Here is a 12,517-nt window from a genome sequence, read left to right as displayed (position 1 = left end):
TCTTATCTTAGGGACCTCGTAGTACCATATCACCCCAATAGAGCGCTTCGCTCTCAGACTGCAGGCTTACTTGTAGTTCCTAGGGTTTGTAAGAGTAGAATGGGAGGCAGAGCCTTCAGCTTTCAGGCTCCTCTCCTGTGGAACCAGCTCCCAATTCAGATCAGGGAGACAGACACCCTCTCTACTTTTAAGATTAGTCTTAAAACTTTCCTTTTTGCTAAAGCTTATAGTTAGGGCTGGATCAGGTGACCCTGAACCATCCCTTAGTTATGCTGCTATAGACGTAGACTGCTGGGGGGTTCCCATGATGCACTGTTTCTTTCTCTTTTTGCTCTGTATGCACCACTCTGCATTTAATCATTAGTGATCGATCTCTGCTCCCCTCCACAGCATGTCTTTTTCCTGGTTCTCTCCCTCAGCCCCAACCAGTCCCAGCAGAAGACTGCCCCTCCCTGAGCCTGGTTCTGCTGGAGGTTTCTTCCTGTTAAAAGGGAGTTTTTCCTTCCCACTGTAGCCAAGTGCTTGCTCACAGGGGGTCGTTTTGACCGTTGGGGTTTTACATAATTATTGTATGGCCTTGCCTTACAATATAAAGCGCCTTGGGGCAACTGTTTGTTGTGATTTGGCGCTATATAAAAAAATTGATTGATTGATTGATGTAGGGAGGTAGCTGAGCACATATTATACACACATTTTTTGTGTACAGAACCTTTAATTGCCTGAGCCTTGTGCATTTACGCTGTGCACAGTGACACAGTGACCTGACTGAGGCATCACTTTCATACATCTGTATCATTTTTATTGGCTGTCCTTCAGTGGACTGTCAGTCAGCTGGGGCGAGCAGAGCTTAGCAAAGAGAGATGCGCCTCTGAAGTGGGCCTACAAAGACTTGGACATATCTAAAGGGGAATCAGTAATGTTGTGCCCCTTCTACACACACATACACACAAACACTCGTTAATGGCACTGGGTCACTCAGTGGTGTAGTTACTCAAACTACTTTATATTTCACTTAATTTTTCCTTCTGTGTCCTCAAGCTGCAAACATTAGATTGTTGATGATGTTAGGCGTTATTTTGGTCAAAATAACACCTGTGACACCTTTCTCTCTTTGATTGGCCGACAGGATGAAGGAGTGCAAGAAGGGGAATAGCGGGGAGACGGTGGTCACATATTTCTTCTGTGGTGAGGAGATCCCCTACCGAAGGACCATGAAGAGCCACAGTCTCACGCTGGGTCACTTCAAGGAACAGCTCCGCAAGAAGGGCAGCTACAGGTATGTAGAGCGCAGACAGAGCAGTACCGTGTGATTTTACTGACGTCCAGTGGCATATCTAGAGGGTTGAGGGGTTGCAGCCCCCCCCCCCCCCCCGAGCCACCGGTCAATGGTGTCGCGTAAACAAAGGCTGATTGATGAACTGTGCTGCATGCAGAATTAGTTACTGCAGTGCACAGTCCAGCTCAATTGACTAAATGTAAAAATAAGCATTATACTTTAAAACGATAACTAGAGAGACAGTATTTAGCTCCCTAGATTGCCATAAAATGCAGGCAGAAAGGCTTTGGGTTTTAAAAATTTTCATCAATTGATGTTAGATCTGCCCTGGAAGTCGTGGATGTAAACTCAGTTGAGAATAAAATATGAACAATTCACCTCTTGTGATGCACAGGATGTGGCCCCAAACTGAAACTGTTAGAAGTTTGAGCTTTCTCACAGGACCAAATTGTCTAAAGCGGCAGGTGCAAAGAGGAAAATAAGATAAGACCCTGTTGTAATCGTGTAATTTCCAGTATCTTCTCTTGCTGCAGAGAGCTCAGTGTGATAAGGAGTTGGGCTGCTGCTAATATGTCGACCTGGGTGTGATTCCCAGTCGTCCTACCTGTCTTGTCTGCATACAGCTGTAAACGGGTGTCCTTAACTTGGCTGGGGAAGTAACTTGTGATGGACTGGTATCCTGTTCGTAGGAAGTCGTAAACTCTAATCTGTTTCGCACTACATTACCTGAGCATAAGCACCAGTGCCAGTGGGGTTCAGGGCCTACTTTGTACTTCCTTCTACTTGTACTTTGGCTGACTTTGCAGGTGTTTTCCAAAACTGGAGCAGTTATCAGTATTGGTGCAGTAACAGCAGGGCTTCCGGTCATCGTTATACAGTCAAAAAGTTGATCCTGGTTAAACACTTGCCAGAATGAAATGAACCTTATCTGATGATGCCTGTTTGCCAATCAAATAGATGTAAGCTGTAGCACATGTTGTACCACGAATGACACGCTGACTGTTTAACTTTGTCTAGTCATAGTTTAAACCGCAGGGCAGAGATTTGGCACCTGGCAGGTCTTCAAGCTCATATCTGTACTTGTCAGTCCCACTTTAATCTTTTTACTGGAACCTGTGGCAGCTTGTAGGAACTCCACTCTTTGCATTTCTGGGTTTTATATTTTCATTGCAAATGCCTGCTACGTTCGCACCACTTCCACACTTTCACAAGTGAAGTCAGGCTGAAGTGAGAACAAAACCTGCTCGCGTATATATATTTGTTTAAGGTCATGAGTAGCACTGTCCTGGCACTGTTATATGAAACTTTAGCCTCTGTTACGGTTTCTGTCTGTGACCTTTGAGTGGGATCGTGCACAGGTTTCATTTTTCAAAGCTGTCTTCTGGCAGCATTTGAAAAGCTTCATTCTGCAACTCATCTGAAATTTTTGTCTGTATCAATTGTGTGACTCTTCCCATCTCTCCTGACCTGTGAGGTTTATGAGCTGACTGTCCACAAAACAATATCACCATGCATTCATTTAAACATTTTGTGTGATAAGTCATCTACAATAAGATCATGATTGTTGTTTCAATGCAATCTGATCGAGTATTTAAGTCTCCTGGGTATAGCAGAGCAGTGCTGCCAGATTGGGCCATTTTGAATTTTATTTTGTGAGCTGAAGGCGGGTTTTGAGCAGCCTTAAGACTGGAAATCATCAGCTGTGTCTGGCAACATTGCAGCAAAGTGGAGATTCACATGCACTGCCAAAAGAACCAACTTTAAAAGTTCTTTCAATTGATAACATCTAAATGAATTAAATTGTTTGAACTTTGATGTAACTCATTAACATAGGTTCAAAGAACTTAATTCATTTAGATGTTACCAATTGAAACAATTCATTTAAGTTGGTTAAACGCTTCTGTTTTTCACTGCAAAACAGGTTAACTTAACTCTTAACATGACTGAGGTAAAAAAAAAAAAAACTTTAAAAAATGAGTGGAAAACTGAGACAACATGCAGACACCTCCAGCCTTGTAGTTAACCTCAAAATGTGAATGTTTACATTCACGTGTATGTGCAAAATGAATTGAAAGGGCGAAGGGAGCATATTGGGACTGGACCTTAGTTGCTAAATGTGGATCACCACCTGTGAACTAACCACAGTAAGGAATATGAAAAACTTTGAGACTCCCCTCCAAAGAAAAGCCTAAAATCAGTGGGTGCCTGCACAACACGCTTAATTTGCACTTAATTCTGAATGATTTTTTTTCCTGTTGTTTTTACTCTAATTATTGTTACTGTCAAAGTCGTAAAAATAGTGAGATATTACTTTTTGGCCATTTTGCACACAAACTAAATTTTATTTTCATTCTCAATTAATGTCTTCAAATTATATGAGTTTTAGATGTTGGTAAAAGCCTAGTAAAATACAATTAGTGAACAAATAAACAAACCCATCCCCTCCACTTTTATGACCACAATAACTTAGAAACAAACAAAAAAATAAATAAATAAATCTACCATTTCGTAAGTCTCCGAACATAAAAGGGCATATAAAGAAGATAAGCTAATTAAAATTTTTTGAAAATTTATTTTGATGTACCAGATCAATACAAAAGGCAACTTTGTATTGCATATGGAATTTACAGCACACGTGTTGGCCTTGTTTTGGGAAACACTCTCATCATCACTAACATGATGGAAATTAGGAGCAGGTGTGGTTGAAGTTGCACAACAAGCAACAATGCTGGTTCTTGTGTGCACAAAACTCCATCACACACACACACAAACACTTGGCCTGTGCTAGTTTAATTGAGGTTGGTGTATTAATTCATGACAAACTGATGTAAATGCCCCTATATCATGAAAACCATTTCCTAGATTTCCCTGCAAGCCGATCTATATCAAAATAGGTTTATCCTTGGCCATTGCCCCCCCCCCCCCCCCCCGCTCTAACAGGCTTCATGAAAATCAGTCCAGATGTTTTTGACTAAATGTGTCTGAAAAATATAAAATCTGGTGAAAACAGGTAATAAACTCAGCTGATGAACTCGTTCAAATGCTTTAATTAAGCCTAAGCTGATTTGAGAGGCAGCCTGGAAAAAATCTCTAAAATCTTTCAGTGTGTTTTCATGCAAAAGTCATTTATTTAATTAATCAGTCTTTGCAAACTATGACTTGGTAATCACAAAGCAAAACAGTTTGGAATGCTGCATCAGTGTTTGTGTGCTTGCAAAGTCAGATTCAGGCTTGTGTGTGTGGGTGGGGGGGTAGAGGCAGAGTTTGAACTTCAGCGATTTGGGTCGCATCTGGTATTGATTTCCACGCAGAGGCACACTTAATACACATTTGCTTTGAAGCCTCGGCCCTTTTCATTTCCACCAACAAAGACTCACACAAATGTCGGCATGCAAATTCTTTGCTGATGCTATCAGGCCTCTTTTTCTGCTTGTGCCATACTGAACGTGCTCACATCGAAGGTGCACAATGTTTGCACACCTTGTAATCATTTAATGGATGTTTTGTAAAAGGCACATTGTTAAATGCCATCATGTTCACCTCAGTGCATGGCAACAGACGGTCCGGTGGCAGCGCCTTTAGAAACCGGTTCACCGTGCAGATGTGTGAAACGTTTCGTTGTTTTTTTAATCCACAAATGTAAGGAGCACTCCACATCTGTCTGTCTGCTTCTCTCAGTTCCTGTGTCATATCATGCACATTTTTTGGAAAGCGCACTGTGCGGTGCTTTAACAGCAGCCAGAGAATGTGTGGAGTTGGGTCATTTCAGCATGGCAGCGGTTCAACAAAGAACAGTACCGCTGGGCCCTGCCAGACGATATTGGTGCCAGATGTCAGTGCAAACAGAAAGAGAAGGGGGAAAACAGATCTCACCACATAAAACATGTTCCACTGGAAATTCAGCCTCTCTGTGTCTCTCAGCAAAAAAAGATCACAGCCCTTTGAAGATTTTTTTTAAAGAGTAGAAGTTTTTTTTCTTCGTCCACCTCCTCTAAATAGGAAAGCAGGATACAGTTATCAGGCGTGTTTTGTGCTCTTTCATGGCATCTTATTTAGCCACGATAATTCCCTCGCCGACCACCTGTAATTCCGTGTAGTTGAAGTCTTCCTGTTTCTGTTCTCCATTATTGTCCTCTGTTGCTGTGATTGGAGCATGTGCACGCGTGGGCACCTATCTGCGAGTATTGTACGTATGGTGTGTTTGGCTTTTGTTAAACATGAAATGCCCACAAACAGACTGACATTCCAATCGCCCCACACGCAGAGCAAATGGAGCCATTTTTCCATTACGTTGTTAATGAGCAAACCCCCCCCCCGTTAGTCTGTCTTCCTCTAAAATGAGGTGGGGAGGGGGCATTGCATCATTGATGGCAGAGTGAAGTCATGGCTGAGGAGTCTCCTCCCTCAATTTAGTTTTTTCCTTTACACTAAAGATGAAATGATTAATTGATTTAAAGCTACAGTGTGTAGGTTTTAGACATGTTTACTCACAGAAATGGAATATAGCATTCATAACAATGTGTTTGCTGCGATAGAGTGGCAGCCCGTCTGGGGCGTGCCCGGCCTCTCGACCACTATCGCTGGGATAAGCTCCAGCTCCCTCCTTGACCCTTAATTGAAATAAGCAGGCATCGAAAATGAATGAATGAATAACTGTCTATTCATTAATGTATAACTGCCCACAACATTGAGTCTGTGTTTTCATAAGGCTAGAATGAGCGGTACGTATCTACATGCGGGCAAGACCACCATGTAGATACATTAACTACGTCATCTCTTGCATTTTGAAGGGCAAGTTGATCACTGAATTAAAAAGAAGAGTCAGTGGTCGTTCCCCTGTACACGGTCTACTAGTTGTTAGTGCGGGTGAACAAGAAACCTAATTTTTGTAAAAAGGAGAATCATATGTTTTGTTTATCGCAACAGAAGGCAAGGGAGCATGAATCTCTGTCACCAAAGAAGCAAAAACATGGAAGGAAGCAAACTCAGGACCGGTGTTGCCGACCGAATGGTCCCCGTAAAAATCGGTCCCGCCTGATGACGCGGTTCACGGATTAACACCTCGTTTCTGCTTCAAACTGCACACCAGTCATTATCTATCACAGCAACAGATATCTGAAGCTTTTCCACAACAATCATTTACACATAAATTCAGCATTATTTTATCATAAAAGGCGGCAGAAGTGATCAGAGCGCCACCGCTAAACTGTTAGCTGATGCATTCATTGCACATCGGACATTTCAAAGTGTCAAGGAATTTCACCTCGTTTCTGCTCAAAACTGACATTAAAATGATTTAAAAGGTTTTACCTTTATCATCTGATGGTTAATAATCCCATTAATCCATTTGATTGCTTTGGGTGAAGAGACTCCATCTCAGACGTGCTGTTGTGGTCTGAAATGACGCATGCGCAGATGTAAAAGGCGGACCAGTTTTTAGGGGTGGACTGTTTGGTCTGCTACACCCGTGGTGGCATAATGCAATCTGCAACCTTACCATTAGATGACACTAAATCCTGTACACTGTAGGTTAGACTCAAATATTAAAAGTCCTGTCAAAAGGTTTCCTGCTTCAGGGAATCTTTCCCTGTCTCTCCCACAGAAATATGGTTTTCATGTTTCACCGTGCTAGGTGATTGGCTCGTGCAGAAGAATCCTCTGAGCTGCTGCCCATCAGTATGTTGAGTGTTTTCGTAGCCTGAAACACTCGGCCTCCAAAACTTTCAGGGAATGTAGTCTCAAAATGAGACGGGAATATGAATTTAACATATTGCCTGGCTTAAGGAATCTGTAGGACCTCAGGTGGACATCGATCAGTGATCAGTTGTTTAACAAAATAAGTCTGAAACTAGACCTCCCTGGACAGGAAGCAGCTGGTAACCAGCTACCAATTTGTAATGTGACAGTTAGAAACCAGATTTTATGTGGCTGAAAGTCAGTTAGGGGTGAGTGATTGAAAAACTACATATTTAGTGTAAAATTTGATCTCAGCTTCAGATAAAGTAGGTCATTGTTGGTAAGGTTAGACCTTACTTGTGGGAAGCGCCTTGAGGCAACTTTGTTGTGATTTGGCGCAATATAAATGAAATAAATTGAAATTGAATTGTCAGTTATAAAGAACATGTGGCTGGATGGTTTGATCTTTAGATGGTTGTTTTACCACTTGAATTTAGGGCTTGAGTTATGGCCAAAAACATGGAAACTGAAATTGGCATTTTTGTCCTGAGCATTCAAACTATGATATGATTTAAGTTCCATGTTGATAGTTGTATATTATCACTTGCTAAATGGATCGATGTAAAAGGTTCTGGGTGCCAGATAAGGTAACAGGATGCCAAACCTCATATTTTAGTGATTCCGTGGGCTAAGAGAGAAAACGCTTTCTTAGGATACAGCCAGAAAAGTTTCATGTCCGTGGCTCAGCATTCCTACTGACCCACTTGCTCAGACCAGTCTTCTGTCAAGATTGCACATTTTACACAAAACTGCACATTTTCACCCTGGACTGACGACCTCTCCAGCGTGTATTCCACCTCATGCCCTACGACTGCTGGGATAGGCCCCAGTCCTCCCCACCCCCGGTGACCCTTAGTTGGAGTAAGCGGGTATAGAAAATGAGTGGATGAATAAATGGTGGAGTGGGGGGTGGGACTGTAACAGGGCTCAATTATTTGCAGCATGTTTTTAAAATGTCAGGTCACACTTGATGCGTTGTATGAGTGATCGTGTTGGCGTTACCGCTTTGAGTTTTCCTCATATCTTTATCTGTCGTCGGGCTTCAAAGATAAAAGACATTTTCGTAAACATCTTTACCAAACAGCAAAACGTGCTACAATAACAGCTAAAAGTCACGGTGAGCTGGGTTTGCACTGGACTCACCTTTTTGTTGCAACACTGACATTAAATTCAGGAAATGATGCAGGAACAAAGAACACCACGCCCGAACTAGAGTATGCCAAACATCAGAGCCTACGCTGTTATTAGACTCGGATTGTCTGATCCACCCGTGATAATCCATCATCAATTATTAAATGACGAGCCACAATAGTCCCAAACAGCAACTTCATGCTCTGTACAGAGACTCAAATAAAACCCAGTCTTTTATCTGATCATGAAACTTAGTTGTGCCAAATAAAGTGGCTAAGAGAAGACAGTTCTTTGTTCTTAAGAAATAGTGTTTTTTGTTTGTTTATTTGTTCTTTTTCTAACTGGAAGGCCGCACTCTTGAATAAAAAGAAAAGAAAAAAAGAAGGAATATCATTTTTACAAACCACTGTGTGAAGATCACAGTTATCCACGAATATTATCTTGCATGTGGTTTGATGACGGCCCTGTGATGGACTGGAGTTCTGTCCAGGGCCTCACACCATATGACTGCTGAGATAGGCTCCAGTCCCCCACTTGGAGTACGCAGGTGTCAAAGTGGATGGTTTGATGATGTAACATGTCGGACTTATACCACGTGACTTGCAGAAACAACCATAGCACCTGAATTATAACATTACCACAATGACAGGTCTGTGGGACACTTGGAAATGCATCTTCAAAATCCCAACATGATTAAAACAAGAACACAGCACAATGATGGAATGTCCTGGTTTATCGTGGATACCCTCCTGGTTTTCCAAGACATGGACAAGTTTTCAAACCATGACCTTCTGGGATGCATGTCTTTGAAAGTGAGAACAGGGCTTAGAAGCAGCTTTAAAAATTCTCACATGCATGAAAGGGTTTGATGGAATTTCTGGTCACGAGCACCAAACTTCATTGGTTCAGTGGGCCAGCAGAGGAATTGAGCGCTTACATGTTTTAGGATGTAGCCACGGCCTGCAGTAGTCTAAAACCTTCAGGTATGGGGTCAACATACCCATGGCCGTAGTTGTTCCTTCAGCAAGAAAGGTCAACGATTTGCGCCCCATCTTTCAAAGGTTGGCTAGTAAAGTTAGTGGGAAAAGAGTTAATGTTTACTCCTGAAAAGACGCACGTGTTGACATGTGACTGCTCTTTCTCTTTCTGCAATTCAGAGAATGAGGAAATGTTACATCTGTCTTTCTGTCATAATGTGGAAGCTGCTGTAAGGGGGGGTCTGTAAATGACGGGCAGACTAGCAGGCACCCAAAATTTCAGCTTTTGTCAAAGGAGCCCTTCATTTGCACGCTGGTCTAATTGGCCCCTGTTAGCTAACATTTGCTACAGCCTGATGGAGAAACGGAAAGCGAGAAGAGGTGGAGGAAGGGATGAAGAGAGCAGGTCTCTTACTTTAGACTGCAGCATTTTTAGTAACAGGTTACACTCGTACCTCTGAGGAGTCTTTATGCTGGTAGATTGTACCCGGTTTGACTCCAGGGTGTCTTGTTTAAAAGTGCTTTTCTGCCAGAAAAGGAAAGAAAAGTTCAGATTTCAGCTGAACCTTTCCACTTCCAGTCTGCATAAAAGCAGCTCCATCGTCTGTAAAGATACGCACAAGATTACAGACCACCGTACTGGACGTAGCTGATGCTGGAAAAATCCATTTAGAATGAGCAGCTTAACAGTAAACAATTTAGACAAGTGCACGTCAATATGTTGAAATGGGAGAACTAAATGAAAAGACAACACACTTTTTTTTAATGTTCTTAGCTTTATACATTTGTACAACCTGCAGGTCGCTCAGCCCGGCTCAGGTCAGGACAAAATGCAGCATTTCTCGCTTTATATGTTCGGATTAAATCTTAGAATTTCACTTTAATAATCCTCCAAAATACATGGCTACACCACCCGGCCGCACAGTATTGGAATTCAACACGTTTTCATGAAAGTGATGCATTAAAGCTGCAACTGGCACAACCAGGAACATCTATACTGCGCTGAATTTAGTTTTAGGTTGGATATTCCACTGATATTTGCTGTCAAATTTCCACACTAAAACTAACTTCACTGCGGCCTCTGCTTGTGTGAGTCAGAGAGCATCACGATTCATTTCTCATCTCAGCCAATTCGAATCTTCACAGATTTATTTATTTTTAACTGATTCACAATGCATCATTGCATCCTTAATGATACACCCCCAAAATTCAACTTGCAAATGTTAATGAGTGAAAGTCATCAAAAAAAAAAAAAAAAAACTAAATCCTCTTGATTTCTTTGTTGCAGGTACTACTTCAAGAAGGCCAGTGATGAGTTCGAGTGTGGTGCCGTGTTTGAGGAGGTGTCAGATGATGGTTCCCTGCTGCCAACATATGAGGGCAAGATCCTGGGCAAGGTGGAGAGGATGGAGTGAAATCCACAGCCACGCCTGCCTGGATTTACTTGCTCATACACAAAGCACAGCTGGTGTGTCCTTTAAGCTAAAGATGGTCAGACTGGAGGTGTTGCTGGCAGGATGTCGTCCATGTGGACTAGACGAGAAACAGATAACAGGACTCAGGTGATCGGGCCGCCGTGAAGTGACGACAGCGATGGACTCTGAAATATGTTTCCTGAAAACTCCAGAGACTCTTGAGATGAAGACCACTCGTTAAAGAAGCTGGGTTCCGATGTGATTCCCCGCCCCTGCCAGCGCCTGTCAACAGGCGCCCGCTAGCATCCTGCTAATATGTATACGCAGATATACATGTAGATTGCTTTTTATTGTGACGGTCGTATTGTTGTGTAAAGAGTTCTATTGCTATTTATTGGAATGATCCATTTTCCGACCCCGTTATTTTTCCATGGACAAGCTGCTTGAATATGGAGGAACTACTCCAGTTTCCCACATGGGAACATTTTCAGTTCTTGAGCAAATTGATTAATTTTGGGCCCGTCATTTTGAACTGTAGACTTAAAAAAATAAAATAGAAAAAAATACCTCTTTAAAAACTGCTCCCATTCCCAGAGATTTGGCGGGACATCTTTGAAGCTTTGAGACCGGCTCTCTTGTCGGGAAGATTTTGATAATATATTTACTACTGTAGTGTCCCCGTTCACTCTGAAGGGCCCCAAATGCACCATGAAAAGGAGAGAGAAACACTATTAATGTTTAATTCCAGACTCTGGAAGTGAGCCCAGCTAGCCTTGATCTGTCGCGTCTTAGTGCCTTTGTTTCAGCAGCGCAGGCGTCGCACAAATAGCCTGTGTTTTTTGGTTTGGGTTTGGGTTTTGTTTTTTTACTGAGAAGAACCGGTCCTGAGCCAATTCTCAAGTTCCCAAAATGTGTTTACATCAATATTCTTCCAACAGAAGCTCTATAATGTGCTCCCAAACCCGTGTGAGTAGGATTACCTAACGCTGATCATGACGGTGAAGACTGACACTATGTCCGTAGTGTTTTAACTGAGTACAGTAGCTGTGCCTACATGGATTCCGTGTTTTGCCCAGTTTCAGGGTCTTATTACTCCCTTGGTTTTTACAAGGGGCCTTATGTTAAAAAAAAGATATTTTTATGCTTTTTAGTATTCATTTCCTCATATTTGTTTTATAATATTTTTCATGGCTTCTTCAGCTCCACTTGTAAACTGTAAATTATGCGTTCTATAGAGTTCAGTTGAAAAGATGCCTCGGTACTTTAATTATTGTAATTATAAAAGAGATGTAGCCTTTATTAAAATGTTCTATTTTTCAAATTACCAAATGGCTTTGTATGGTTATGTTTGTGTGTGTGTTTCTTTTATAAGGTCTAATTGGGATATTGTGCAGAAGACACTTTGCCATGACGCACGCACCCCGCTGCGGCACGCACAACTTGTCAGATGCAGTGAGGAATCTGACACAGTTTGCATCTATTATCAGCTCTTAATTTAATCCCAGTAGGAAGTTTAAATGTGCAGCATTAATTTAGGCCACCAGAGCGTCCATTTGTAATCATATATTTAAAAAAAATAACTATCCAAGTGTGTTAATGAGACACTGAGGAAATATGTGCCGTAGGCTTTTTACATGCTGAACCTTTTCGGCCTCCCGCAGCTCTTTATGAACTGTCTGTGAATGTTATGTGCTTTTTAGTGTCGGCTGAGTTGGGTTTGGTTGAAATCTCTTAGGCGCATCATTAAACGTGTGCCTAATTAAAAATTAAACCAACAGGCTTGTGGGTACTTTCCAAAAATAAATTCTGCCTTGTCCATTTCTCCCGGAGCACCGGCCATTCAGAATCCACCTTGTGAATTTCGAGCATAACAACTGTTTTCAAGTTTCTTTCATAAAATCCCAAAAAAGGCGACTAATTCCATTTTATCATTTAACCTTCTGGTAGTAGTACCCATCTGCAGAGATTAAGTACTACACCAA

The 12,517-nt window shown here is 41.9% G+C and overlaps 1 protein-coding gene across 1 annotated transcript in view; it reads left to right on the top strand.

The window, feature by feature from the left end:
- The window catches only part of LOC117528620 (axin-2-like), a 510,972-nt gene extending 499,113 nt beyond the window's left edge, over window positions 1-11,859 (top strand). The window contains exons 10-11 of the mRNA XM_034191242.1: window positions 1,127-1,276; window positions 10,409-11,859. Of these exons, the coding sequence (XP_034047133.1) occupies window positions 1,127-1,276; window positions 10,409-10,535 (277 nt within the window). The 3' untranslated portion in view covers window positions 10,536-11,859. The remainder of the gene's footprint in view (window positions 1-1,126; window positions 1,277-10,408) is intronic.
- Window positions 11,860-12,517: the final 658 nt, after the last annotated feature.

This window comes from Thalassophryne amazonica, chromosome 16, assembly GCF_902500255.1.
Source record: "Thalassophryne amazonica chromosome 16, fThaAma1.1, whole genome shotgun sequence".
Classification (NCBI taxonomy): Eukaryota; Metazoa; Chordata; class Actinopteri; order Batrachoidiformes; family Batrachoididae; genus Thalassophryne; species Thalassophryne amazonica.
This window is presented reverse-complemented; position numbering and strand designations above follow the sequence as displayed.